The sequence below is a fragment of the Electrona antarctica genome, assembly GCF_951216825.1.
Source record: "Electrona antarctica genome assembly, chromosome: 19".
NCBI classification, from domain to species: domain Eukaryota; kingdom Metazoa; phylum Chordata; class Actinopteri; order Myctophiformes; family Myctophidae; genus Electrona; species Electrona antarctica.
In genome coordinates, this window is record NC_136800.1 from 7,746,355 (window position 1) to 7,774,094 (window position 27,740).

Below are 27,740 nucleotides of genomic sequence, written 5' to 3' on the forward strand. Positions count from 1 at the left end.
TGTGTGTGTGTGTGTGTGTGTGTGTGTGTGTGTGTGTGTGTGTGTGTGTGTGTGTGTGTGTGTGTGTGTGTGTGTGTGTGTGTGTGTGTGTGTGTGTGTGTGTGTGTGTGTGTGTGTGTGTACTTTACTATTTAGGCCTTTTATCAGATGCTTGAGTCTATTCCAGACCAACTTACAAAGTTGGCATAGTTAACCTTTTAAACCCATTATTACCACGTTGACAGGCATCCCCCAAGGGTCTATACTTGGTCCCCTCCCCTTTTCCCTCTATGCCAAATGTCTTTAGCTGATCTACAAGCTCACAACATGTCGCACCGCGATGCATTATGAGCTTGTACATTATGTGTGGCTTACCTAAAATGTTACTTTCCTTTAACTCACAGTTATAAATATGAATCTGACACAACATTGTCCCCAGAGCAGTGCGCATAATTCCAACCAAAATATCCCGATACTCATTCTAAAGTAATTAGCCAATAAATCAAATCAAGGCTCTTTGTGGTGCGATTGTCATCTCCACAGAGGGTAAATACATCAAGTTGCGTACTTCGTGAGGTAGTTTTGTTCTTATTGGTAAAGATTATAAAGATTAATGTCCATTTAAAGACAGGCCTGCTGCTTGCCTTGCGTTGCCAAAATAGTTAACCTATAAAGTGCTTCATAATAACAATGTTGGTGAGAGAGATTCCCAGACTCATTTTACATGCACATATCATCAACTACACCAGGGGTTCTCAACGTTTTTGGCCGGGGACCCCCGGAAATGCTTTGGCAATGTCTCGGGACCCCCGCCCCGCCCCCTCCCGACCCCCAATATAAATTGACTGCTACAATAACCTTAAACCATTTTGGGCGGGAACCCCTTTTGGTGTTTTAAGCATGCTATTGAAAAATAGCAGATCTACAAGCTCATAGCGCGCCACCGAGTGGCGCGCTACGAGCTTGTAGGTCTGCTATTTTTGAAAAATCGTGAAAATAAAATTTTAAAAATAATCTTTTTTTTTTTTCTTTTTTTTTGAAAATATTTTGGGGACCCCCCAAAATATTTTGGCGACCCCCCGAGGGGTCGCGACCCACGGGTTGAGAACCCCTGAACTACACGATGTACCGAGGTCTTGCCTCTACAAGGAACAAAAGTGAATGTCATAAGAGAATGTGTGAAACTTGATGATTTATGCATAAAAGCCAAGGATTTTGTTTTCCCATAAACATTCCTGGCCACGCCAACATTGTTTTCATGAAGCTGTTTTGTTCATAGAGGTGAAACATTAATAAAGATCATCATGTCCTTTTAGCCAAAGGGGACAACAACCCCAGACGGTCCCTCCCACACACACAACACTAGCCAAAACAAGCACATCAACATGGGAACATAGTGAAAGTGGATACTTCTCGTCAGCTCCACGGCACACATGGCGTGGCTGTGCAATGACTTAAATGTCAAATAAATGACGTTCTAATAGCAACCTGTTGAACACGCATCTTAATATTTGAATATTGTATAGGAATGATACAAAAAGTATATATATTTTTATTTACTATATCAATACTTAATAACTCCATCACCGCCAGTGCTGTAGTGGCCGCTAGTGCGCCAGTGCCAGACGTTTTTGAAAAAACTCCTAAAATGTCCGACAATCAGTTCCGGTTCAAACAATGGTAAACATCCACTAGCTATTCTACAGGTCAGGTGGGGGGGGTGAACCGATCGGAGAATAATTGTTTTTGTCACATCTAAGTCAAATTAAGCTCTAATCAAGCCCCGAATATCGCATTTTGAGCATATTATGATCCATAATGCACATAAAGACTGCACGTGCACGCGAGTATTTTAAGTAAACGTCACGGACCGTACTTATTTTATTTTTTTCCCCTGGATTATGGGGAATACAACAAATCTCCATTGCAAAGGTGAATTAATCTCGTTTTCTCGGGGCCGGTGCGGAACCAGTTAATAGATAGGCAAAGTCTATACCCAAAAATATAGCATTTTTCCATGTTCAACCTGTGTCTGTGGTTATAGGTGAACAACAACAAAAAAACTAGAGAAGTGTGTGGTTGCCTAGAGACGAGGCAGCCAATCAGGACCATAGGTCTCTACTACAGAAAGGGGGCGTGAATGCACCGGCAAGAGAACATTGACCAGCTGTGTTACACAGCAGCTGGTAAAATCCTTTTCTCCCTACAAATGTTCAGTGAAAATAGACGATCTACAAGCATGCGGCGTGTCAGAAAGCAACGTGTCGTGAGCTTGCAGATTGGCTCTATGATTACAGGTGTGCCTTGAGATTTTGACTTGCCCATTGGTGTGTCACAGTTTGGAACTGCCGATCTAACGCGTGTGCGGTTTGGGTTTGTTGCAGGTGCAGAGAGGTGGCAGAACGGAGCCCACGTGATAGTGGACTATAACACCGCTGATCCTCTGACCCGATGGGATTCCTATCAGAACATCTGTGACGGGGAAGGTACAGCCAGGCTATATATATATATAATGCTGTGTTGTTCACCGCATTACTCACAATGTATCTATAACACGGTGTGCCTCATTGGCCCTGCTCGTGCGGCGGCCATGTTGCTCTCATGTGCTACTCATGGGTTAGAAAGTGTGACACAGAGAGGAAGGCATGGGCATATAGCCATAGACAGACCCTGGAGTTGTTTGGTCTGTCTCTGTTTGTGTCACTCTGTATCTCCTTCCGTCTCTATGTCGTCTCTCTTTTGCACACTCTAAAACACACACACACACACACACACACACACACACACACCGTCTCTCTCTCTCTCTCTCTCTCTCTCTCTCTCTCTCTCTCTCTCTCTCTCTCTCTCTCTCTCTGTGTGTAGCTTATACAGTAGAATCATTAACCACTTAAGCCCTATTTTATGCCCTGTTTTATGCTTTGCTGTATGATGGTGTCCTCAAATAGCCGATCTGCAAGCTCACAGTGCTTCATGATGCATGATTGGCCCTTTGAAAATCCGGCCACCGGGTTGAAAGCAGTTTAAAGGACTGTGGTTTTGTTTTGTCACCTACTTTGGTCAACTTGGCCTCCGTGCATCCATAGCATGACGACGGTAGCAAGCACATGCTTTGGCCTACTTCATTATGTTGTATTTTTAGTTCAAGGAGACTGTTCATTTCTCGTAATGGAGACTTGTACTCTCAGCGAGGATAGTATGATGATTTGTCAAGTGACAGGAGAAGCTCCTCCCGCAGGATCGTTGTGGCAAGGACAGCCATTTCCAACTTTCTTCTATGTTGGATTAAACGACAGTGCTGGTGCATGGTGAAAGATAGTCAGAGAGAGAGAGAGAGGGATAAAGAGAGAAAGAAAGGGGAAGAGTTAGTCTATGTGTGTATGTGTGGGAGAGGGAGAGGGAGAGAGAGTCCCCCAGATATTTTGTTTTGTTGTTGTATGTAATGAATGGCCTTGCATTAACCAACACACGAACACACACACACACACACACACACACACACACGCACACACCACTCTCTCACTAAAGCCTGCACATAGACATGAACACACCAGCAGCAGACATGGCACACATTCACACACTGTCTTTACACACACAGTCAGTCACCCTGTCTGTCAGGGCGTCCCATCCTAGTTGCGGTCGCTGCACTCCCAAATCTCTCCGCTCAGCCGCGGAATTCACAACAACCTCCCAGAATAGCGCTACGTGGTGGTGACATTAAAACACAGATCCACCCATTCCCAGTGTTCGCCGAGCGCTTTTACGACTCCGGTTCACAAAACGCATCATGAAAATGAGCCGCTTTGCCTTTTTCATTTTTAATTGCCCGAGACGGTATTATAGAGTTTATTGCACATTTATAGGCACAATGCTGAAAGAAAGTGAAAACAACTGAGATTAAGAATGAATCCATCAAAGGAACCCAAACCAACGGCATTGTTGATAAAAGAACAACTCTTATTTATTTGTTCTCGCGCATTTTTAAACAATATGTTTATTGGTTTTCCTTTTTACACAAACTTGACAACAGACATATATATATACTCAAACTTTGGACATATTTTACCCAGAAGCGAAAAAACAACAGAAAATGACCAGACACTTAACAGAAGTCAATAAAAATAAACTAAAGAAATGAGAGTGAAAATAACTGTCCAGTGCATGAAATCACTACAGTTTATGAGTTATTTCCATTATCATTACGGAGCATATTTAACACAATGTTTATTACGAGTTGGGTAAAAGGCCCCCAGACCCCATCACACATTTCACTTTCTTTCTTCAAAATATAGCTTATCCTTTCCATAACACAACAACTGCTCTTTTTCCTGAGCCATTGGCTCACTGCGTGGTCTTTTGAGTGTTTTTCCATGATCGAGCAATTGTGCGCTTTGCTCGGAGTAACCGTGCGACTGAAGTCCACTGACCGGAAGTCCACTGAATTGTCTCGTGCATTTATGTGGAATATTTACAGTGTTGTTTTCTCGTGTAAACACTAGATTTCAGAGGGGAAGACTGGGAGCTCTGCTGGAATTCTACATCTACTTACCAGTCCCCTGTTCAGCCCCAGTGTCCCTCTGTAGAGCTGTCACTCAGTGGTCGCCTCAAAGGGGCGGAAGTCTAAACACAACTTGCCACTGCAGTGCTAAAGGCTGTGAAAGGACAACTTCATTTACTTCAGCAGCATCAGTCAGTCACCAGCGTGTGTGACTATATCCCCGTGTTGGAATTTCGGGTTGATTCCTAATCTTGACTTTAGACCTATTGATTGTGGCTAAAAGGTAAAGGGACCATTTTGTCAACCATTTGAAATCTCGCAATCTGAAACTGGGGCGAATATTCAGTGAAAATAGACGATCTACAAGCTCACAATAAGATCGGGTGCATAGGGAACCTAGTACCAGCCGTAGTCTGAAAACCCACCTCTTCAGACTCAGCCCGTAGCACTTGCTGTAGCACTTGCCCTAGCCTCGACGACCTTGCCGGGGTATGCATAGGCTCAACTTATGTAACTTAGATAGCATTCTATGTAGACATATAGTGTATACGCATAGTTTCATTATATAGATATTCCACGTGAAGTGACGTGATGATCTTTTGTTTGTTTTTATGGCTTTCGCCTTTTTTTTTACATTTTTTTATAGAGGAATAGTAGGCTGACAGAAAATGGAGAGAGAGATGGGGGGGTGACACGCAGTAAAGACCGTCGGGATCGGGAGTAGAACCCGCGGTACGCTGCCAGACTGGACTGCCTGGACCGCTGAGCCACAGCCCAGGCCATGATGACATTTTTTATGTATTTGATGTATTACGTATGTATTATTACGTTTTTTTGTTCTTGATTACTGTAAGTCGCTCTGCATTAAGAGTGTCTGCTAAATGCCTAAATTGTAATTGTATTATTGTAGAGCCCTGGGGGACCCCAGCCAACCAAGTACAGTACATAGGGTTTGAAGTGGTTAAAGGCTTTCCATGTGAAAAAGACCACATAACGGGGCGTCGGTGAAGCATGGCCATGTCACGTCTCAATGAAGTGACCCCTCTCTAGGCTCTATTCATTTATGCTCATTGGCTGGCGGATTGAAACGGCTTTCTGCCTGGACGGTGCATTTCACTGGGCTTCCTAGTGACTCATAGCGGACCCGTGCATCGCAGGCCAGTTGGATTAATGAGGAATGTTCCCCAGGGGGGCCGTCTGCTGTACAGCGGAAGCACACACAGAAGCCATGGGCTGAGGAAAGCATGGATGATCATTAAGCTTGTGACTCACAGTTCTGGCATACAAGAAAAACTGTTTGGATTGTGCCGTCCGTCCTCCATGCTGCGGTATTGGGAGGAGATTTGGGGGCATTCACTAATCCGAAAACTGTGAAAGGTTGTTTGATGAAGGCTATATTTAAATTGTGTGTTTTGTGTGGGTGATTTATTTGGCCATTGGTTAAGACAATTGAATTTAACTGTGCTGGATGAGCCCAGTTTTGTTTTTTATACTTTGTTGTATGGCCGCTGTTCACGGAAAATAACCGATTTTCAGCTAAAGCAACCGTACAACAAACAAAGTATAAATTAGACTTTTAACCATCCTCTGGGCAACAAAAACTGCTGAAACAATTGTTGGAACCCCGTCATTGATGTTAGTGCACTGCACATCTGTTTCCATGCTGGAGTTGTGCACGAGGTTGGCAGGCATGTAATTTCATGATACCCACGAGAGAGAGAGGAAAACAACCTGGTCGACCGCGTTTCATAAAAATGGCCCAGAGCTACAAGTAGAAGGCAGAATCGCTCTAATTAAAAAGTGTCTTTACAGTGTGAAAGAGTCTGGAGTAGAGGAATGTTGTTTTCATCCTCTGATCCTCTCTTGGCCTTTCATTCCCTCTTGTTTCCCTCTTTCCATCCCCTGACAGGGTAGTCCCCCTGATACACTGCAAGAGGTCAGGTTACAGGCTGCTTTGGGGCCCGCCCCCCAGCCCTAAGCCACACCCCACTTGTTTACATTCCTCTGCCCATATTTGGAGAACTCGAGCCCCCCTTCCCCACAGTACACCCAGCCTTGTGAGGAGTGCAAACATTCTCACCTTCTTAGTGCTGGGAGAGAGAGTAAGCAGGGTCAATTCATGCAAACTAGTTCAGATTGACTTGACCCTGACTGGGGCTGGCTAAAAGCCACATGGCACTTCACCTCCTTATGTGACTCCTCATCTCTTGTTTTTCTGAAGACTACTTGTCCTGTGGACTTACCTGCTGGCAGGGAAGACGAAGGTAAGGGCTATAATGGCTGGCTGCAATTTCTTTCTACAAGGAGACAGTCAGGGGGGCCGGGAGGGGGAAACAAGTGAGGGGGAGGGGAGAAACTGATAGAGGCGGGAGGTTGAGAGAGGATTGGAGAGAGAGAGACAGACAGAGAGAGAGAGAGGAAAAGAAGGCTGTAGAGAAGAGGAGACATCTGTCTCAAGAAGTGTTAGCACCTTGCCAGGAGGAATGTTGTAAGAGGGATTTGTTGGAATACTCCTGGGGGATCTGTCCTTCGTGGGTCACACTTGGCGGGGCCCCCGCGAGCCAGAGCTGTACACGGGCCGGATGTGTGTTTCCCCAGCTAACAGCGTGCTGCTGGTGTGAGAGTGAGAGAGCAGGGGGGAACCATATCGGCTGCCATAGGAGGAGGAGGGAGGTTTTCTTTTTTATCATGCGTGTCTGGTATTCGGATCCTCCAGTCATGGTTTGACTGAAAGGCAAGTACTTAGCGTGGTGGAATCACTGGGGTCGTGTTCCAGCTCTCTGTTGTCCAGGCACAGGGAGAGTGACAGTGAAAGCAACAGCATTTCTTAACTCAAGCCTGAGTTATACTTGGTTGCACTTGGTAGCAGATCTACAAGCTCACAGTGCATTGCAGTATTGCACATTGTGAGCTTTGTATATCTGCTATCTTGCGGTGCGCAACACCCAACCATTGTATAAATCAATTGGCAAAGCCCTTTGCTTGCACTTTGAGTGCAAGCAGCAAAGAGTGCCCCTGTTCAGTGCCTCTATTTCGTGTAAGTAGATCTATAGTTTTTTACCCAATCTTTATAGAGTCCCTGTGCAGTGATTGATTGCACGGTGCGCTGAACCTCACCGACCTGCACAACGTATTTATTTGTTTTATGATCTGGCCTCGGGGGGGGGGGGGGGGGGGGGGGGATTAAGGACGTTGTTTAGACATATGCTGGAGGTCAAGGGGGCGACGGAGGGAGCACAGGGTGGCATAATGGCAGCAGGGTGAGGAATGCAGAGGTCAAACGCTGAAGATCAATGGCCCTCTGACTCTCAGAATGGCGTACGCATGGCTCTCTTTCTGACTTATGTAACCTGAACATGACAAGCACCATTTGTCTGCTGCACAACAAGCAACCAGCACCTTGCCAGGTGGGAAAGATGGAGCGAGAGGGGCTCAGGGCAAGACGCCCAGTTTGAAATGAAATATTATCCATTCTCACACTCTCAGGGTTACATTCTGCTGTGTTGGGAAGGTTCTGTGCTTTGGTTTCAGCTTTTTGTGTGTGTGTATCATCATCACCATCGCAAAGAATGACCATGCTTTTGTAGGTAACATTTAGAGATCACACTGTATCAGTGGTGGCATCGCTGACATACTTTCCTCCTCATTTTACCGTAATTAGTAACGAGGTAGATAATGTTATCTCTGTTACTTCATATCTAATCTGAAATGTCTGTCATTATGTTGTTAGTCTGTCAGCAGTTGAAGTGTGTGTGTGTGTGCGTGCGTGCGTGCGTGCGTCCGTGTTTTATTGTCTATACGTTTCTGTGTATTAATTTCCGAGTGACTTGTCTATAAATGACTGTGTTGCCGTCCTGTTTGTGGCTTAACATACCTGTGTGTTTGAAACGTAGATTGTAGTAAATTGTGCAGTCAGTGTTTTGTTCGTGTATGTTTGTGAAAAGGTGTGTGTGTGTGTGTGTGTGTGTGTGTGTGTACTGTATGTATGTGTGTCCATACATACCGGCTGACTGTATGAAGCGCTGCATCTCTTGTCATTGCAGTGCCACATTCTCATGGTCTCACCACCCAGGACAAAGTCCCCACCACTGCCAACAAGAGGAGCCCTAACGGAGGCGTGTCCACGCTGGGTCGAGGGGCGCGCACCACCTCCACCACCTCTAGTCCCGACCACAGCGACCACGCGCTCTCCGCCAGCAGCGACTCGGGCCTCTCCAGCACTTCTCTGTGGGCAGACAGACCGGCGGCGCCCGTCACCGCCACCACCAACACCAACACCATCACCAGGCCCAGCCAGGGGCCCAGCCGCCAGGAGAAGGCCCAGCTCAAGCGCCTCCTGAGTGGCTTCGGCCTCGAGGACGCCTCCCTGGAGGAGATGGAGGATCAAGGCGGCGGCGGCACCGGGCCGGGCGGCGTTCGGAGGTTAGTGCCCGCCCAGGTGCACGTCAACGGGGACCCCCGTCCCAGGGAGAGGGAGACAGACATACTGGACGACGAGGTCATGACGGGTCATGACCTGCACAGCGTGGACAGCCTGGGGACGTTGTCGTCGTCCTGCCACAAGAGCAGCCAGAACTCCCTGCTGTCGGACGGTTTCGGGAGTCCTGGCGTGGAGGAGCAGCAACAGCAGCAACCCCCAAATCAGCACCACCTCCCCCACCACCCCGCCCCGCCGGCCACCATGGAGGACTACGAGAGGGCCTACACCGAGGCTAGGAGGGGCTGCCTCGGCCCCCGGAGCAACTCCGTGGCCTCCTCTGCCCCCAGCAGCACTTCATTGCCGAAGCAGCAGGTGTACAGACAGGGCAGCTACTCCACGCACACCTGGGTCCGCCAACAGCAGATGGTGGCCGCTCAACAGTTCGCCTACAATATGCCCGAGGAGGGCGACGACACAGAACGGTACCGAGGGGGCAAGCAAGCGAGCAGCCCGCCCAAGCCGGGCCTCCCCGCGGAGCCACAGCGCCCCGCACCCCAGGAGACCCCGGAGGCCCAGCGGAAAGTGCCGCCTCTCGACGAGCAGCTGGCGACCAACAGCAACAACAACAACAAGCGGGACGAGGAGTTCAAATCTCTGACGGTGGACATCGACAACTCCATCGACCAGCTCAACCAGCTGATCATGGACCTGGATCCCACCTTCGTGCCGGTTCCGAGCCGCACCGGCTCCGTCAAGAGGAACGGCGGGTCGCACGTGAACGGTTCGGCCACCAAATGCTCCAACGGCGTCAATCACAGACTGAACGATAACAGTACCGCCGCCCTGCAAAACACACAGCAGCCAGGTAAGATAGACAGATAGACATCTGGGTGTGGTGGTGGTGGTGGTGGTGTGTCGTCCTGTATGGGAAGTGTAGTGTGATGATAAGATGTGTGTGGTTTCAATGGAATTGGTGTGGTGTCATAGCTTGGTGGTAAGGTCTGATGACTGTGATTTGTGCCTTTGGCTACTAAACGTTGTAAAAAAAGAAAATATCATCATTGTTTACTAACAATAATAACACATTTTTGTAGTATTACATTTCAAACTAGGATCCGGTCTTCTGTTTTTACCTCTGGTGACTCACAGCATGAACTCTTCTCTTTCCTCTAAACAAGTTCAGAGTTAACTTCACCAAAAGCACGCCTTGGCTCCGGCTTCCTCTCTCCCACCTGGCGAGTGTTTAGTTGGGCTGAAATAGCAGGGTTGCTGCCAGGTTTTTCAGATGTTTTCAGCATAATTCTGAGGGAAAAGAGCGCCGTTGAGGCTTGTCTGTCTCCAGCTATCCGATTCGGGGGGATAAGTGCAGAACATGAAGGGGAAGCGAGAGCAGCAGATGTCATCTGCCTTTCTGAACACTGCTCTCTTATTGCTTGATGCATTTAGGAAGAACACAGGACAGTACTGCTGATGTGGGGATTCTTTTTGTTTTCGTGTTATGTGGTATTTAATTTAACCACGTACGTTTGACCCGGGTCCCCCAGGGGTCTATACTTAAAGGAGCATTCAGTGATTTGGGTGATTTGGAAAACCACCCAGTCCACCCCGGTAACAAAATGTGCACATGCACGCACTACAGTGGGGGGAAGTGCAACAGGCCAACAGCATGTGCACCAAGGCCCGCCCCCAGTCGATCATGATTGGAGGAAGGCCCCTCTCATCCTGATTGGATGAAGGCTTTGACACCCGCCACCAAAACTGAAACTAGGGTTTTTTGACCCCAGGAGCTCACTGGGGACAGGGAGGAACATGGTCAGCACACTCTATAGTAGGGAGGATTATCCAGAAAAAAAGAAAAAATAAGTGATATTTGAATTAAGTAAAATCACTGAATATACCTTTAAAGGGGCTGCAACAGCTTCGGCTCAGGAGGTAGAGCGGCTGCTTGGGAAACCAAAAGGTTTCCAGTTCGATCCCCCCCCCCCCCCCCCCCCTGACCTGGAGTTGGCTGTCCAAGTGTCCTCGAACCCCTAATATCCGCTTTTGGATAAACTCTACATATAAATTACTTGGTCCCTTCCCTGAAAATAGCGGATTTACAAGCTCACTCGCGTTGCTGGCTTGTAGATATTCTCATTTTCACCGAATATTTGGCACTTCTCGCTGAATGTTCACCTGTTATGACATGTCCAGAATAGGGATTATAGGGTTCATGTGGTTTAGAAGAACACAGTGATACTGCTGATGCGCTGAATGTTTTTGTTATGTCTGTGGTATTGCATTATGGAACCGGTACATCTTTTGGTACGCTTCCCATCGACATGCTAACTGAAAAACAGTTTTTCATTTATTTCATCGGGGCGTTTTGACTTCATGTTATGCTCCCTCCTCCTCCCTGCCCTTTTCATCTTTTTCTTTCTTCTGCATTTGACATACATTTGGCATCCTCCGGAATATTGTAGTTTTCCAAGACCATCAAATAATATTTCACTGATGCTTAAAGGCTGTTCTTTCTATCCAGGGTAAGTAAATCTTCACCTGTAAGGACATCACCAGGCAGAACACATTGTTGCCCTCTGATGAAGTATTGAGCTCTTATTGGGGAAGTGCAACAAGTTGTCACCAATGTTGTGAGTTCTGATTGTCTCATTGTGGTTTGTTGATTTGTCGTGCTGATGGATGAAATGACACCACCATAACAGGCATATGACACGTTATCAGTAGCCTACCAAGTTATATCCACTTGTATCCGAGTTAAACTAATACAAGAGCACTAGCCATGGTTTTGAAAAGCTGTGCTAAGGAATTCAAGGAATGTTTGTTGCCTTTCTTTAACGGTTGGTCTCCTTCTAGCAATAAGCTAGCTTTCCCAGAAGTTGCTGTTGTGGAGGCTTAAGAGGTTTCACAATCTTATTTCAGTGGTTACACTATAAAGGCAACGTTATCCATGTCATTGTTTACACCTAAGCTAATCTTGATGGCCATCTTGATACTACAGACATCCATTATTATGGTCTTTTTTTTAGGATTTACAACAAGCTTGGCTCAGGCTTTACAGACTTCATTGGGTAATGTAGACTCAAATAGTTGGCATGGTGGCACTCGACTGTTCCTCCATTTAGTTTTTTACCTGGAGCTCGGTAAGGTAGAGCAGAGCAGAGAGCGAGAGGGATCTATCTGATGGGTGTGTGAAGAATCACACACTTCAATTCATGTACCTGAGCTTGCCTGGGGGGGAGGGGGGAACGATGAAGGAAGAATACAGGGAGGGTTGAGGAATTTCCAACAGAGGAACAAGCGTGCCCCGAGGCAAAGCATTTTCCGTCCGGTTCCAAAGGCGTACCTGTCTGTGCATATCAACGACACAGAAAGAGCCATTCCAAGAAGAAACAAGCGCTGGAGGCCGCGACGGGCCTCTAATGTGGGGGATAGCTCGTTTGTTTTTGAGTGGTGCAACCACTCCAAGGAACAGCAATGTCCGTGTCCGTGTGACACCTATGTGACTCGTGTTAACCTATGTTTGTGTGTGACTCATGTGTGACTCATGAGTACCAGTAGGGGCGCTGTCGTGCCAGAAACAGAGAGAGAGAAATAGTGCTGTACTGTTGCCTGCTAATGAGAGCGAGAGAGAGAGAGAGGGGGGAGGGGGGGGTGTAAGGGGGGGGGAGTTGCACCACTCAGTTCACACGGGTGGGATTTTTAGCAGTAAGTTTGGTAAAGTTGAATGTTACCGTGTCGAGAATTGTGTCCCCCGACTCATTCTGCCTGATTGTGTCATATGCCGCAATTCGGGTGTACAGGACAAGTGATTTATAAGATGGGCGACAGTTTTTTGAATTTATGGATGCTGCTACATCAGCATTAAACAGATGTTTGTCTATCTTGGCACCTGCCGTTGCTTTGCGGTGAATGTTTGGCTCCTACAGCATTGTAACTCCATACAGTAACCGAGCCTACTTGGTTTTGTGTTGCTTTGTTGCATAGTTCACTGTACCTCGGTGATGTGTTGCTTTGTTGCATAGTTCACTGTACCTCGGTGATGTGTTGCATAGTTCACTGTACCTCGGTGATGTGTTGCCTTGTTGCATAGTTCACTGTACCTCGGTGATGTGTTGCATAGTTCACTGTACCTCGGTGATGTGTTGCCTTGTTGCATAGTTCACTGTACCTCGGTGATGTGTTGCCTTGTTGCATAGTTCACTGTACCTCGGTGATGTGTTGCTTTGTTGCATAGTTCACTGTACCTCGGTGATGTGTTGCCTTGTTGCATAGTTCACTGTACCTCGGTGATGTGTTGCCTTGTTGCATAGTTCACTGTACCTCGGTGATGTGTTGCATAGTTCACTGTACCTCGGTGATGTGTTGCATAGTTCACTGTACCTCGGTGATGTGTTGCATAGTTCACTGTACCTCGGTGATGTGTTGCATAGTTCACTGTACCTCGGTGATGTGTTGCATACTTCACTGTACCTCGGTGATGTGTTGCATACTTCACTGTACCTCGGTGATGTGCATAGTTCACTGTACCTCGGTGATGTGTTGCTTTGTTGCATAGTTCACTGTACCTCGGTGATGTGTTGCCTTGTTGCATAGTTCACTGTACCTCGGTGATGTGTTGCATAATTCACTGTACCTCGGTGATGTGTTGCATAGTTCACTGTACCTCGGTGATGTGTTGCATACTTCACTGTACCTCGGTGATGTGTTGCATAGTTCACTGTACCTCGGTGATGTGTTGCATAGTTCACTGTACCTCGGTGATGTGTTGTGCATAGTTCACTGTACCTCGGTGATGTGTTGCATAGTTCACTGTACCTCGGTGATGTGTTGCCAAACATACGACTTGGATTCCTGACTCATTATTGTGTCATATTTTTCTCATCCAGTTCTGCTTGTCAACCAGTATGCTTCAAATTAGTGTCTGACTGTTGTATATTTGTTTGAACTCTTTTAAAGGGCCCTTAGTGCACTTTGGCAAGTGAAGAAAGGGATGATTGTAAGGGCAAGGATTTATGTTGTGTCAAGAGATCTGAGAGAAATAGCAGATAGTGAAGATTGTGACCCCCCCAGAGGTGCCAAAAGGGGTTCACAAGCTGTGGCCCTCCAGAGGGATTCAGACAGTGACATTTTCAATGCAATGCTTTAAAAAAATATATATATTCTTATTTTGCTATTACTTTTTCGGCCTATATTGGCCTTCTGTAATATGATTTGACTCCCTCCTTGAACATGCATATAGCATGATAGTTGAAACTGATGTTTGCACTTTGACTCAGGATTTGATTTGAGTTTATTGGGAATTGTGAGCTATTATTTGGATTGACTCTGTAATATGTTGCTGTGGGCTATGTGTATGGTGCTTTTCCACTACATGGACATGGTATGGTACCGGGTGAACTTCATTCGGTACCTCGTACCTTTTTTTTGTATGATTTCCGTCAAAGTTCCGAGTGAACTGAGGCAATAACAAAAGGTTAGGTGACGTGAAAACACTGCAGAGTGCAGTCTACTGAATGGTCCGAGATAATGGTCAGTAGCCTGGTTGCATCACTGCATCTCCACAGAGTATGGAAGTCCTTTTTAACTAGCTGTTATAAATGTGAAATGAATGACCACCGAGCAACTGTATGGCCTATTTCTCATTTCAAATGTTATGAGAAACTACTACAGGTGAAACACATTATTTAATAGAGACAGCGTCACACGTCCTGTCCTGGAGAGTCTGATTTCAGGAAAAGTGACTTAAGATTTCTCCTAACTCTTAACCTTACGTCACTTTTGAAAGAGCTTGAAAAGAGCCATATTATGAAAGTTGTGACTTTTAGATTCCCAGAACTCGGGGTTAGTGCAAGCATGTATGTCCTGAGCAATGTAGTCTGCGGGAACTAAATCCACAACCCATGAAACACGCATCACAGCATTGGCAGGTTCACTTTGTTCTTCCAGTTGAAAAGAGCCAATAGTTAGTTACACAGTTTATATAGATGAGATGTGACAGAGGTAAGTAGTTAGAGTCATTAGGAGTGTTCCGCTGTCTCTCATCTTATAATGACAGGGGCCATTCAGAGTCATGCCTCCTCAATGAACTCAACAAGTCCCTGGATGTCCTGCTCACACCTCCCACCCGCATACACACAAAAGACACACGCTGGGCCTCACGCACGCACGCACGCACACACACACACACACACACTCACTTCAGTCTGCTGCGTGCATGCCGAGCCACTCTGACTCTTAACACAGACACATTTTACACGTTCCACAAACTGGTGGTGATGATGAATAAAACATAAAACATATAAAGTAAAAGTAGTCTGTGGTGCACGGGCAGGTTTTGCCATCCGTCCAGCCATGCAGACAATGTGTGGCTAATGATCCCGCGCATTAACACCTCCGGATCCATTAGCATTCCTCAAGCCTGAGAGGGCAGGGTCTCTCTGGGAGGGCTCAAATTAACACCCTGGTGCCGAGTGGCAGCGTTCTACACTGTCACAACACGGACCCCCCCCCCCCCCAATCAGCCCCCCTCCCCTCACCCCTCCACACCACTAGCCCCTCAGCAGCATTCCCCAGCTGTCTCTCAAAACATCAACAGCACTGCAGGCTAGTGGTGGGAATTGCACTTCATTTCAGCGTGTTCGAATCACTTCGCTCTCGTCCACTAAATAGATTAGCTCAAATGATTCGTTCGTTCGTTCACCGTTTTAGCAATTCCGGTTCTGCCCAGTTGAAGATCGTCTCTCTTCAGCCAGTCAAAATGGCCACCGACTGGCTGAACCTCGCGTCACCAGGCATTCCATAATGGAATGGAAAATGAACGACCCGAGGAACGATAACGTTATTGACCGAATTCGTTCACAGGCTGCGTCGCAGGCGCACGGGCTCCGTCAGCGAATACTTCTCAAATGAATCCTGGCTAGGAAAGATAAAGTCAGATCTTCACATTTGGTTACAATTACAATGCGTTTGATCTTCAATGCTGGTTCAGAATGTAGGCACAACATTGGCTCCCACAGTGCAGGTCTGACCTCGGATAGACATGATGATCATGGGAGTATGCTGTTCAATTCTCCTCTTTATTCTAGTTCAGTGGCTCTCAGACAGTTTGGTCTCAGGTCACCCGTGGCCTATAATTAACTCTTTCATCCAAGGAACCCCTGAATTACATTGTTACTCTATAGATAGATCATAGAACCTTATGTTTATGTCATATTACGGTATGTAAGTATGCAAATCCTTCTCCCTAAAAGACACAGTATATGTCACCAGGGCAATGTAATAGTACTTTACAACTCCATTACGACAGATTGAAAATAACTTCATACTTGACATTGAACCACTTGAACATATATCTACAAGCTCATAACAGATCGGCTATTTTTGGCGAGGAGGTTTGCTGGTCCGTCTTACTAAACATAGAGGCTTTAAGTGGATAAACTGAAGTCATAATTTGATGAATTCCAAATATTATCAAAGTATTCTGCGGCACCCCTGGACTTACGTCACGGCACCCTAGGGTGTCACAGCACACACTGTGTTCCAGGGTGTTATTCTAGGTTACTAATTCAGAACGGCAAATGTGAATGTTCTGTCTTTATCGTCTTATTGTCTTATTGTCTGTCTTGTTTTTTTTACCCGTCTTTCTCTTAGGTGCTAAATAAGAAGTCTTTACTTTACTTGTTACTTAATGGCAATATTCAGAAATCATCGTAACAATTATGAATAACCCACTCCTCGTTCCTGTGTGTGTTTGTGCGTGTGTTTGTGCGTGTGTGTGTGTGTGGTGTGTGTGTGCGTGTGTGTCCAGCTGTCCAGTCCGTAGAGGTACGAGGGGACGGCATACGGAGTCTGAGTCGCCAGGGAAGCAACGTCTCAGACCACCCAGGGTTCTGCAGCTCGGGATGGGGTGGCACGGAGGAATACAGGGGTGCACGGACGTACTCTCCCTGCGTACCTCAATCTCAGGTGTGTGTGTGTGTGTGTGTGTGTGTGTGTGTGTGTGTGTGTGTGTGTGTGTGTGTGTGTGTGTGTGTGTGGTGTGTGTGTGTGCATGTTGTGGTTGTATGGTTACATTCACTGTTGTCTGACCTTATATTTAAATACAGCATAATTTTTCTGCATTTGAGCCACAAACCATCTGATGATATTTAGCTCCTCAGACCCAAAACTTAGAATATTTTGTTATCGTTGGATAAGATTTGGTCCACAATTCCATCTGTATTGATGGGGTACCATTAGGAGAAATAACAGGCAAACGTTGATCAAAATAACAATTATTCTCTAATTATGTAGACTTCTTGTAAATTAAGTAATGCAGATGTTTGACAATAATTTAACTCTTGAGAGCGTAAAATGGAACCAAATGGACCCGTAGGGGTCTATAAGGGTCCATTCTGGTTACAAACTTCTCCATAATTTACCCTGGGGACCACCTGGAACCCCCTCAAGGACCGCTGGTTGAAAACCACTGTCCTATAGGGTGGTGGAACTGGAATCCTCATGTGTGTTTTTGCATGCATGTTTTGCCCATATTTATATATGTGTGTGTTTGTTTTGCAGCACGGTATGCTGTACAGGAGTGACAGTGTTGACTATCGAGCCCATCAGGGCCCAGAGATGGACACTGGCGTTGAAGCTGGGAGTGACATGACCCCACCCACTCCTGCTTTTCCAATCTCACCCCCGACACCCTACGGTAAAATATGTTTCACTGTTTATGCACGTCATCATGTAAACGGGCTGTTCCTATTATCTGTGCACATGGACTGAGCATGTGTACGTGATATGTCTGTCCATATGTTGGTCTGACATTCTCGCCTCACTTTTATTCATTTATTTCTTTTCAGTGAAAAATATGTCAGAATTTACACACCTGAGGCAAACTCCATCTCCCAGCATGCAGTCCTTTGGAGGTTACAGATCAGAACATGGTATGGTCATAATTATGTCTTTGAACAGAGGATGTTATTTTTGTATTTGTATAGCACATTTCAACCACGAGGCAATTTAAAGTGTTACACGAAACATTAAGAAACTCATTATAAAAGGCCTTTTCTTTTCTTTTTTATAATATTTATTTTATTTGGGAAAAACAGTACAGTATAGACAGCATTTCTATTTATACATAGGACACAAGTGCAATTCCCAGGTTTTTTTTTCACTCCTCTTCATAAAAGGCCTTTTCAATGCAATTAAAAATACTTCAAGGGTTAAGAATAAAGAAAATAATACGTTTAAATGTAACAGAATAATCAGAGAATCAGATTGCAATGTACAACAAGAACATAAATAAACCTCAGTAAAAGCCAGCGGAAAACAGAAGTCTTCAGCTTGGATTCAAAGGAACATAGTTGTAGCAGACCTGCAGTTTTCTGGGAGTTAGTTCCAGATATGTGGTGAAGAAAAACCCAACTCAGCTTCTCCACGTTTGACTCTGGGGACATACAGTAAAGCCGACTTGCTGTGGAGTCTGTCGACCTGGGAGGTCTGGATGGTTCATGATTCAACACACGATCAGAACATCTACAAACTCCAAATGCAATGAAGAGCGACGCGTTTTGAGATTGTAGATCTGCTACTTTTGCTGTTTTTGAATTTGAATCCTGAAAAGTAAAAGTTGTGGACATTATATGTGATTTCTACCCGACTGAGACAATATCAAATGATACAGATGCTTTCCCGGAATGAATGGGTTAACGCTGAGCATTCTTCCTTGGCTCCAAAGAATAATTACTTCAGTTTTGTATTTGTTTAATTTAAGAACATTTTGGCACTACAAATGGTTGATTTGTTAAGTGAAGGATAAACGATTCACATTTTCAAGTATCTAAACTGAGTGACATTTGTGTAAAAACAGATGAGAAGAGAGAATAGATAAGATAGACAATGTGATGTACTAATACTATATAAAGAAAATATTCAGTTACCTGTGCGTCATAGACCTAAAAGTCTCAAAATAGGCAATAGAAACCTGAACAATGCATCAATAGAAACTCGCTGGATTTATTGAAAATATAGAAATGTCAGTCCAGTGGCCCATTGTGAACCCAAAATAGCAGCCACTTACCCTTTGAACGAGACTTTGGATTTGTGGTGGCAAGTCAAATAATGAACAAAGTGGCAGTCAAGGCAAAGGGGAGATAACACAAATGAAGCCTGCAGCTCAAAGCCCCCGTAAGCTTCCCTCCTCTCTTCCACTGACTCACGTGCTATTTTTCTCGCTACTGACTTAAAAAGAGTGAGCGAGTGACCATGAGAAGGAGAAAAAAAGCCATGCAGTGAGCTAGACATAATTGCAAGGGACTGAGAGCTATTTCAGGTCACCTTGCTTTAACTAATATGCCATGACTGTCAAGAGGTAACGCTGCTGTTCGTGGGAATTCTAGTGGTTTTGAGCAAGACGCAGAAAACAAAGGGCATCTCATAGATGTGTGTACAGGGAGATTCCTAACCAGCCTCTCGGTTGCCCAATGTTCGGTTTTGGGGAATGCTTTGCGTAGTTCACATCCTGAAAAGAAACCTTTTTTAGATATAATAGTGATGTTCTTCAGACTAAAGCAAGCTTTTTTCTCTCTCTCTGTGTGCGTGTGCGTGTGTGTGCGTGTGCTTGCGCGTGCGCGCGCGTGCGTGTGTGTGTGTGTGTGTTTGTGCAATGCCATGCACGCGTGGAAGTTTTTTTGCTGTGGTGTTCCTTGGTGGTGGAACACACCCTGGGCACATAGCATTATTCTCAGAGATTGGGAGTGTTGTGTTGTTCTAGTGCTTTGTTGTGCTGCCATTTGTGGACTTTCATGTCCTTATTTCCAAAGCCTGTCATGTCAATATTTACTGTTTACAAGCTCTCTTTTTTTCTTCTTCTTCTTCAAAGATATGTCCTGGGAAAATTACTGACTTGGCTTCTTGCCTTGTCTGGGCTTCCTCTGGAAATTAGACCCCAACATCTTAATATGGTTTTATTTGCACAGTTGGCTTCCATTCTCAGCAGCACTCCAGTGACTGGGGGGTCAGAGAATATTCACTGCCAGAGTTTGATCCGCATAAAAAGACCAGGGCCAATCTTTTATTATAGTTCTGATCGCCATGTCGATCTTTGTCCTGATCTGACCCCGGACAGCTGGCCTGTTGGGACGTGTACAAGGAGATTGGGGCACAACAGTTTATCGAACGAATCGATGTGGTCGATTATGAAATTCAACCCTATTTTGGGGCGCGACGTTACAGACAAAAGTTATCAAAACATTTCAGACGTTGTGAAAATATCTGCAAGCTCACGTGTCTACTGTCTGCTGACGTGTTGTGTCCTTGAAGAGCTGCTATTTTGAACAACACTGCTGTGTGACAATACAGCTTAAGTGCTTAATCGTTTCAATGATATACTGTATATATATTAATATGTAGCGCTACTTATATACACACATTTGCTTCTTGATTATTTAATTCACCAAAAAAAGTCACCGCTAGAATAATCACTGAGGAAATGAAGGATAGATGTAGCTGTACAAGGAGATACAATCTGATTTACAATTCAGGCATTTAGCAGACGCTCTTAATCCAGATCGATTTACAGTAAAGCAGGTGAATACGAGGTGATACAAATGCATAGAAATAGTCTTTTAGCCTTTTGCATAAGCCCGCATGAGGTCGTCAAGACTGTAGGCCATTAAAGCGCCACATCTCCTTGTACTGTCACGCAGTGCCTGGAGCAGCGATCGCTGCCCCTATTATAGCGTGCCCAAAAAAACCTCCGACACCACCACTTGCGCAAGAAGCACCCGCATTCAGCGACACCACGTCTCCATGGTTACGGCGGCGGGTCAGGGAAGACGGGGCACAACAAAAATGTTCTCCCTTCCTTTGGCCCAGCAGTGAAAGTGTCTCTGTACACAGAGAGCACAAAGGAGAAGCCAGTGGGCTCTTGTCTGCCTCTGCCCCTCTCATTCCCTTCCGCCCCCATAAAGGTAACCCATGGAGACGTCGACAACTGAGCTACGTGGAAACGTGCTGTCAAGCTTGAGGGATTGGGGGGGGAAGGCCCTGTCAATGGGGCTCTCTGAGCTATGATTGATGGAAATAAAAGCTTTTAGATGATTATGTCAGGGGAGGAGGGGCTTTTACTTTCTGGGCTGTGATTGAGTCCGACTCGTTGACGACTAGTATGTGGTTGGTGAGGCAGATAATCTGTCTCCTGCAGATCGATGGCTGAGGTGGAGGCTCCGGCAAGCAGGCCACGTTTTCATTTCGTACTTTCAGCTCCCTTGTTGCTTGGTTTATTAGAGGAACAGCTTACTTGCAACAACAAAGACATATTCCTTGTCACGTCACATTAGATGTTCTAGACGTGAACATATTTATGACATTTAGCATAATTTCAAACGTTGTTCCACCTGTATTTTAAGTATTGTGATTTTTTTATCGAGGACCTTATTCCTCTATCATTTCGTAATGAGCTTTAGTGATGTACAGAAACTTGAAGTATAGTCCAAATTGGTTTCTGACGTATTTGTGTCACTTATTTCTAATGAATACTTCCCTCCCACACAGAATTGCGGGGATACCCCGAAATGGTTGCTCACGTCGGCCATCCAGACGAGGGTTTGCCAGACTCCGCCCTCAGCTGCCACAGGTTGCTAAGCAACACACGATCCGCCTCCATCAGTGGGACACTCCAGCGGACAGAGAGGTATGGTCCCACCTGCGAATGATTGACCCATGATCAGGGGTGGAAAGTAATTAAGTATATTTACTCAAGTACTGTACTTAAAGGAGTAGTTCACTCCAAAAAAAGTACTTACTTTACTCAAGTAAATTGAATACCCGACTTTTACTTGTAAAATGTGTACATTGTGGAATTGATATTTATTTCTTTCCACCCCTGGCCCTTTTACTAATGCCGTTCTTGAGGAATGCTTTATGTTGTGATCCTTCATCGTGGTGTTTTTAACTAATCCTTCTCACCCCCATGCACAGCTCTTCCATTGGACAGTCGTGGTCAGAGCTTCCCCTCCTGAGCCGCCAGACGTCTCTGAGCAGCGGCTACCCCTCCGCCAGGCAACCTCCCCCCCAACAACAACATACCATGTCACTGGACTACGGCCACCACTCTCCTCCCTTGTCCCACCCACACCCTCACCCTGCCCCCAACGCCCACAGCTCTCCGCGGGGCAGCCAGCACAGCCGCATGGCGCGCTACGCCCTCGGCCACAGTCCCGCCCAGAGCTTCGACGAGCAGGACGACATGGGCCTGAGCTACGGCACGGAGTGCCCGCCCCCCTCCTCGGCCTCCTTGCTCCTGGGGAACGGGGGCATGAACAGGGGTCTTCTGGCCTCCCTGGACGGCCAGAGCCGGCCTCCGCAGCAGTCCCTGGCTCCACCTCTCTTGCCGGAGAAGAGGAGGGCCTCGGACGGGGAGCATTCCCTGGGAACGGCGTCCCCCGCGCCCAGTGGCTTCTCCAGCCCCCACAGTGGGAGCTCCCTCAGTATTCCCTTCCCCAACGTCCTGCCTGACCTCTCGGCTCAGATGCCTGGCACAGCCTCGCCCCTTCCTGGTACGATTTGAGTTGACCTGATTTAAGTACCCCCCCCCCCCCCCCACACACACACACACACACACACATAGATGAATTCTGTGCTGTCTGTTTTTATGCTTTGTAAAGACTAAATGGACTTTGCGTGTCTCTCTGACTTTTCCAGATGTGCTGGCTACCAAGCAGGTGACTGTAAAATTTGTCCAAGACACGTCAAAATACTGGTACAAGCCCGATATTTCAAGGGATCAAGGTAGGCTTCCAGTTTCTGCCTTTTTACCTCCCAAGTAATAAAACAACATCTACATTTTCTCAAGCATATTGTGACAAACATGGCCTCATTAGCCTCCGTGTGCATCTCCCTTCACAGCCATTTCAGTCCTGAAGGACAAGGAGCCTGGCTGCTTCATCGTGCGGGACAGTCACTCCTTCAGAGGGGCCTACGGGCTGGCCATGAAGGTGTCTACACCCCCACCCTCAGTCCTCCAGCAGAGTAAGAAAGGTACGGTGGATCGGCGGTCAAAGACCCCCCAGTTTGATATACATTTTAGCTGACGGACACCCATTTCACAGAATGTTTCATCTCTGGGAGCTCAATCTACACAGTGTTAAAAATGTCAAATCGAACACGCTCGGCGTTACAGAGATGCAAGGGTCCGTTTGGTTCATAATCTATCTTTAAAATGTGGACCCCCTGGTCCGCCTGGACTTTTAAATGTGTTTTTTTTTGTGGCTTTCGCCTTTATTTTTTATTTTTTATGGAGGGACAGACAGTAGGCTGACAGGAAATGGGGAGAGAGATGGGGGGGGGGGGGGTGACATGCAGTAAAAAGGCCGTCGGGATCGGGAGTCGAACCCGCGGCACACTGCCAGACTGGATTACCAGCCAAGGTGCCTGGACCACTGAGCCATGGCCCAGGCCTGGACTTTTACATAACATTATGGTGTTATGTAAAAGCGTAGTGAACCAGGCAGCAGTAAGGGTCGACCGTAGGGACGCCCTGGGAATCTTAACAGCCACACACATAAAGGCCAGCTACAGTTACAAGCCTCTGAACGCACGCCTCCATGGCTGGAACCCGAGAGTCCCTTCCCTGTGTGTTTGTGTGTGTGTGAGAGCTCCTTGCTTTGGGTCTCTCTCCTGGGCACTGCTGTGATAAAGCAAAAAAACAGGCCCCTATTGCCAAGCAGTCTTAGATGTACAGCTAGGGTTACACCTTCACAACAATGGATGTGCTGCCTTCATACGCCTCCGCTGATCCCTGCAGCAGCTTGTACCGGGGAACGTCCCTGTCCCACATATGCATGCATGGTGTATCGAGGGGATCAAGATGTTATTTAAATACCCGTCTTGTTTGTTTTGCGTATGCACAGTGAAACGCTGACGGCTGTTTTTAGAAACTGTGTGGCGGTCTGATGAGGAATCGGCCAACATTCTGTGGCTACGCGTCATTGTGGAAACAAAGAACAATTAATTGACGATGCAATCTCACACGCATGATTTTCACAAGGAAGAAAAAGAAAAGGGCCCATGAATGTTTAATTGTTTTAAATCTTCATGGGCTGTTTTAAATACAGAAATTGAGGAGAGAGGAGAAGCAAGCACTCAGTTGAGTAGTTCACAGTAAGAGAATGTCGGGTGCACACGGTTCTGGTAGAAATAGTCTATAGAAAGGAATACCAGCACTCAATTTCTCCATTCAGGATTCTTTGTTTTATTCCTAGTTCTCCCCCCAGCAGCAACGAACGTTTCGCCCCGAAGGCCTTCGTCAGCGTGAATTCGCGGCGGAACTGTTCGTTGTTGCTGCTGCTCTCTGAACTCTGAATAAAACAAAGAATCCTAAATGGATACAAAGTGAGTGCTGGTATTCCTTAAATACAGAAATGACTGTATTTTCCACCTGAGAATAATCCATCTGGCAGCAGCTAGTGGTTAGTGCCTCGAAGCTCCTCCTTGGCACCGGCCCTCCACTGCCAGCGTGTGACCAGTCAGTCCATGTGTCCCCCGCACACACACCTGTACCTTTGTCTGCCCTCGTCCCATCTCAGCCCCATGGCACCTGTGGTGACATCATGACACGGTCCCACAGAGCTGAGGGCATTGTGGCTCCTTAAGAGGCTGAAACCCAACGCCAGCATCAGGAGAAGGGCCTCTCTCGGTGTCTTTTGTGTCAAGACATTCCTCACATGCGCCTCTCCTCCGGACTCCTCTGTGGCGCTTCTGTTCAAATCGTAATCCCATTAATCTCCGGAGCGATCGAATGTGGCGATTCAATATGTAGTGTGCAACACTTCTGCGTTACCAGAGAAGAAACTGTAGCTGTGCTGAAACGCTATGTCTGGACCTGGTATTGAGGTCAGGCTAAATAAGATGTGTCATATGTGACAGGACGGGGACAGAAGCCAGACCACCTCTGTTGTTATGCATAATCATTATAAGTGATGTCTCACCTTTTAATCTCTTAACTCTTTCCATGCTATTAGGAGGAGATCTGTCCAATGAGCTAGTCCGTCACTTCCTGATTGAGTGTACACAGAAAGGAGTTCGATTAAAGGGCTGCCCTAATGAACCCTATTTCGGTGAGTAGTTGTTGTAGTGTCCTTTACTTGAACTGAAACACTGACACCTTGTGGCTACTGGGCCTACCTGCACCAAATTGTTTTGACCGTGAACCACACTGCCCTCTGCTGGTCACTGATGTAATTCTGCTCATCTGCTGCAAGCTGCATATTATGAGCCTACTATATGCAGCATTCCGTTGCTCGGTGGCTAAACTCTGGCTGGTTTGCTTTGCTGTTGTTGTGTGTTTGCAGGAAGTTTAACAGCATTGGTATGTCAGCATTCAATCACTCCCTTGGCTCTACCCTGCAAACTGATCATACCAGACCATGGTGAGACTCGTCAAGCTCTCTTTCTCTCTCTCTCTCTAATTGTCTCTCTCACTCTTTCACACACACAAACAGAAATCCATTCACATTGTTGCACAATGAATTGTTTGTTAAACTCTAATCACGTCCCTCAGTGAATTATTTGAGCATGAGGTTGTGGTCAGTTTTAGACAAATCTCTAATGAGTTTTGGGGGAAGACTGTTTAGTTTAAAATGTGTTTAATTACCCCGTCATTGTTGGCCTAAAAAAATCAACCCATTAGATTAGCGGAAGGGGGAGGATCAGAGGCATTGGGTGATTGTGTGAGGCAGCTGACACAAAAGTCTTATTTTTTATTTCTAAATCTTGCAGTGATGCGACTCACCCAAACATGTTGCTCATGTATTGTTGCTCTCTCCTTCTCCACGTGGCACAGATCCGCTGGAGGATGTTGCGGAGAACAACAGCTCACAGTCGGTCACCAACTCCGCCGCCGACCTGCTCAAGCAGGGCGCAGGTAATCACGCCACTAACACCACTCACCATGAATAGCCATAATAACTACGACGGCACAGATACACACTGCAGGCTGTATGTCACGTCGTAACCTCAGGTCACCAGGCTTTCCACCTCGGAGAAAACCTGCTCTGTGTTTCTAAATCGCTGTGGGATCCAGTCTAGACCGGATGGTCAAATCTAAAAGAAGAAATTCCCGTTTGTGGTTTCTGGCTTTTTCGGCGTCGCTTTGGTTTGGCCCCCCCCCCTGTTTGTTTTTAGTCTCGTCAGTCGCTACGAGTTGGAATAAAATGTGGATATACCAAACGAACTATTCCAAGACATGCTTGAAGAAACGTGTCGGATTCATAGGCCACATCAAGGCTTTTATTGGGTAGGCCCTAAAATTACGATGCCCTTGATCACTGGGAATTTTGGGTACTTCTGATTCCGGTTTCCTGCCTGATGACTCAGTGATGAATCAGTGACTACAACATGACATTTACCATCCACTGCCGACCAGATAGTAAACCCCAAAAGGAATATTAACCAGGCTAGTCATTTTGTAGTACCTTTGACCCAGGCATGAGACTTCATACATGTCGATCGATCTGCAAGATCACAACGTGATCCCCCAGAATATATATATTTTATAATCGATTATATCAATTACTTTGAACTGTTGCACCCCAATTGCGTTACCAGACTTTCCACACGGCGGAAAGCCTGGTTTTCGTTCCTGAACAGACTAGTGTGATCCAGTCTAGGCCACGTCTACTCACCAACTAGTATCTGGTTATATAGCCTATGGGAGCGTTCGGAAATCGCGCACTGAGCGCATTGTGCAATGCAAACTCATAGGCGAGTGCTCTCCGGTGCGGTATTTCTGAACGCGCCCTATATCAGTTAGCCTCGGTCCCAGCCTGGTCACAACCTCCGTCAGATGCATTTCCCCCGGATACGATATTTTCCGACCAATCACAACACGTAATTTCCTTGAGCGGTACTTCCAGCCAAATCCTGCTACTTCCGCCAAATTCCAGCAATGCGCTCTACAGCGTAAGTCTTTCCCAGCGTGATATCAGGTTAACTTGGGCATCACAATGTTATTGTTCTTCCCCCTCATGAATGCCGAAAAAAGTAGCCTGTCTTGCCTACACAATTAGAGAATGTAGAAGAATTGTTATTTTGATCAACGTTTGCCAACAGCATGGAATTGTGGACAAAGTCTTATCCAACAACAACAAAATATTCTTCTGAGAGGCTAAAATCTCATCAAACGGTGGTCCGTGGCTCAAATTCAGAATAAATACTTGAAAAGGGTTGAAACCCACTGCAATAGAGACACGCAACATCACGCAATTTCCCTGTATGCCTGGTTCTAATCCACTCTACTGCACTCCTCCAGCCTGTAACGTGTGGTACCTGGGCTCTGTGGAGATGGAGTCTCTCACGGGCAGCCAGGCGGTCCAGAAGGCCACCACCGTCACCCTCGGCTCAGATCCCACACCCATCTCCACCGTGGTCCACTTCAAGGTCTCCTCCCAAGGCATCACCCTCACTGACAACCAGAGGAAGTAAGGAGAACACAGGGCATTAAGCAACAATCCACTAGTCGACCTTGTTGGTACTAGTTGATAAGAAAAAAATAAAAATAAAGTTTATTTTTATTTTTTATTTTTTTCCCCCGATTTTGTAGGCCTCAAGATCAGGTAGATTATAGTTATAGTCACCATGTACACAGTTTTTCAATGTACAAATATTTATTTTCCAAAAAAAAAAAATATATATATTTTTTTAATTTATTTTATTTTTTACATAATAGGTAGTTAAACGACTAGTCGACTAGTAAACTAGGCAACTAGTCAACTAGTAAAAATGACTAGAAGTGAATGCCCGTCACACACACACACACACACACACACACACACACACACACACACAGGTGGAGAGATGAAG

The 27,740-nt window shown here is 46.2% G+C and overlaps 1 protein-coding gene across 2 annotated transcripts in view; it reads left to right on the plus strand.

Moving 5' to 3' along the window:
* tns3 (tensin 3) overlaps nt 1-27,740 on the plus strand; it is a 51,271-nt gene that overhangs the window by 20,848 nt on the left and 2,683 nt on the right. For both annotated transcript variants that reach the window (XM_079488505.1, XM_079488504.1), the window contains exons 13-25: nt 2,364-2,465; nt 8,518-9,759; nt 16,702-16,859; nt 17,454-17,589; nt 17,741-17,824; nt 21,435-21,573; nt 21,861-22,438; nt 22,584-22,670; nt 22,788-22,919; nt 24,902-24,997; nt 25,232-25,309; nt 25,723-25,803; nt 27,190-27,358. In XM_079488505.1, coding sequence (XP_079344631.1) covers nt 2,364-2,465; nt 8,518-9,759; nt 16,702-16,859; nt 17,454-17,589; nt 17,741-17,824; nt 21,435-21,573; nt 21,861-22,438; nt 22,584-22,670; nt 22,788-22,919; nt 24,902-24,997; nt 25,232-25,309; nt 25,723-25,803; nt 27,190-27,358 — 3,082 coding nt within the window. The remainder of the gene's footprint in view (nt 1-2,363; nt 2,466-8,517; nt 9,760-16,701; nt 16,860-17,453; nt 17,590-17,740; nt 17,825-21,434; nt 21,574-21,860; nt 22,439-22,583; nt 22,671-22,787; nt 22,920-24,901; nt 24,998-25,231; nt 25,310-25,722; nt 25,804-27,189; nt 27,359-27,740) is intronic.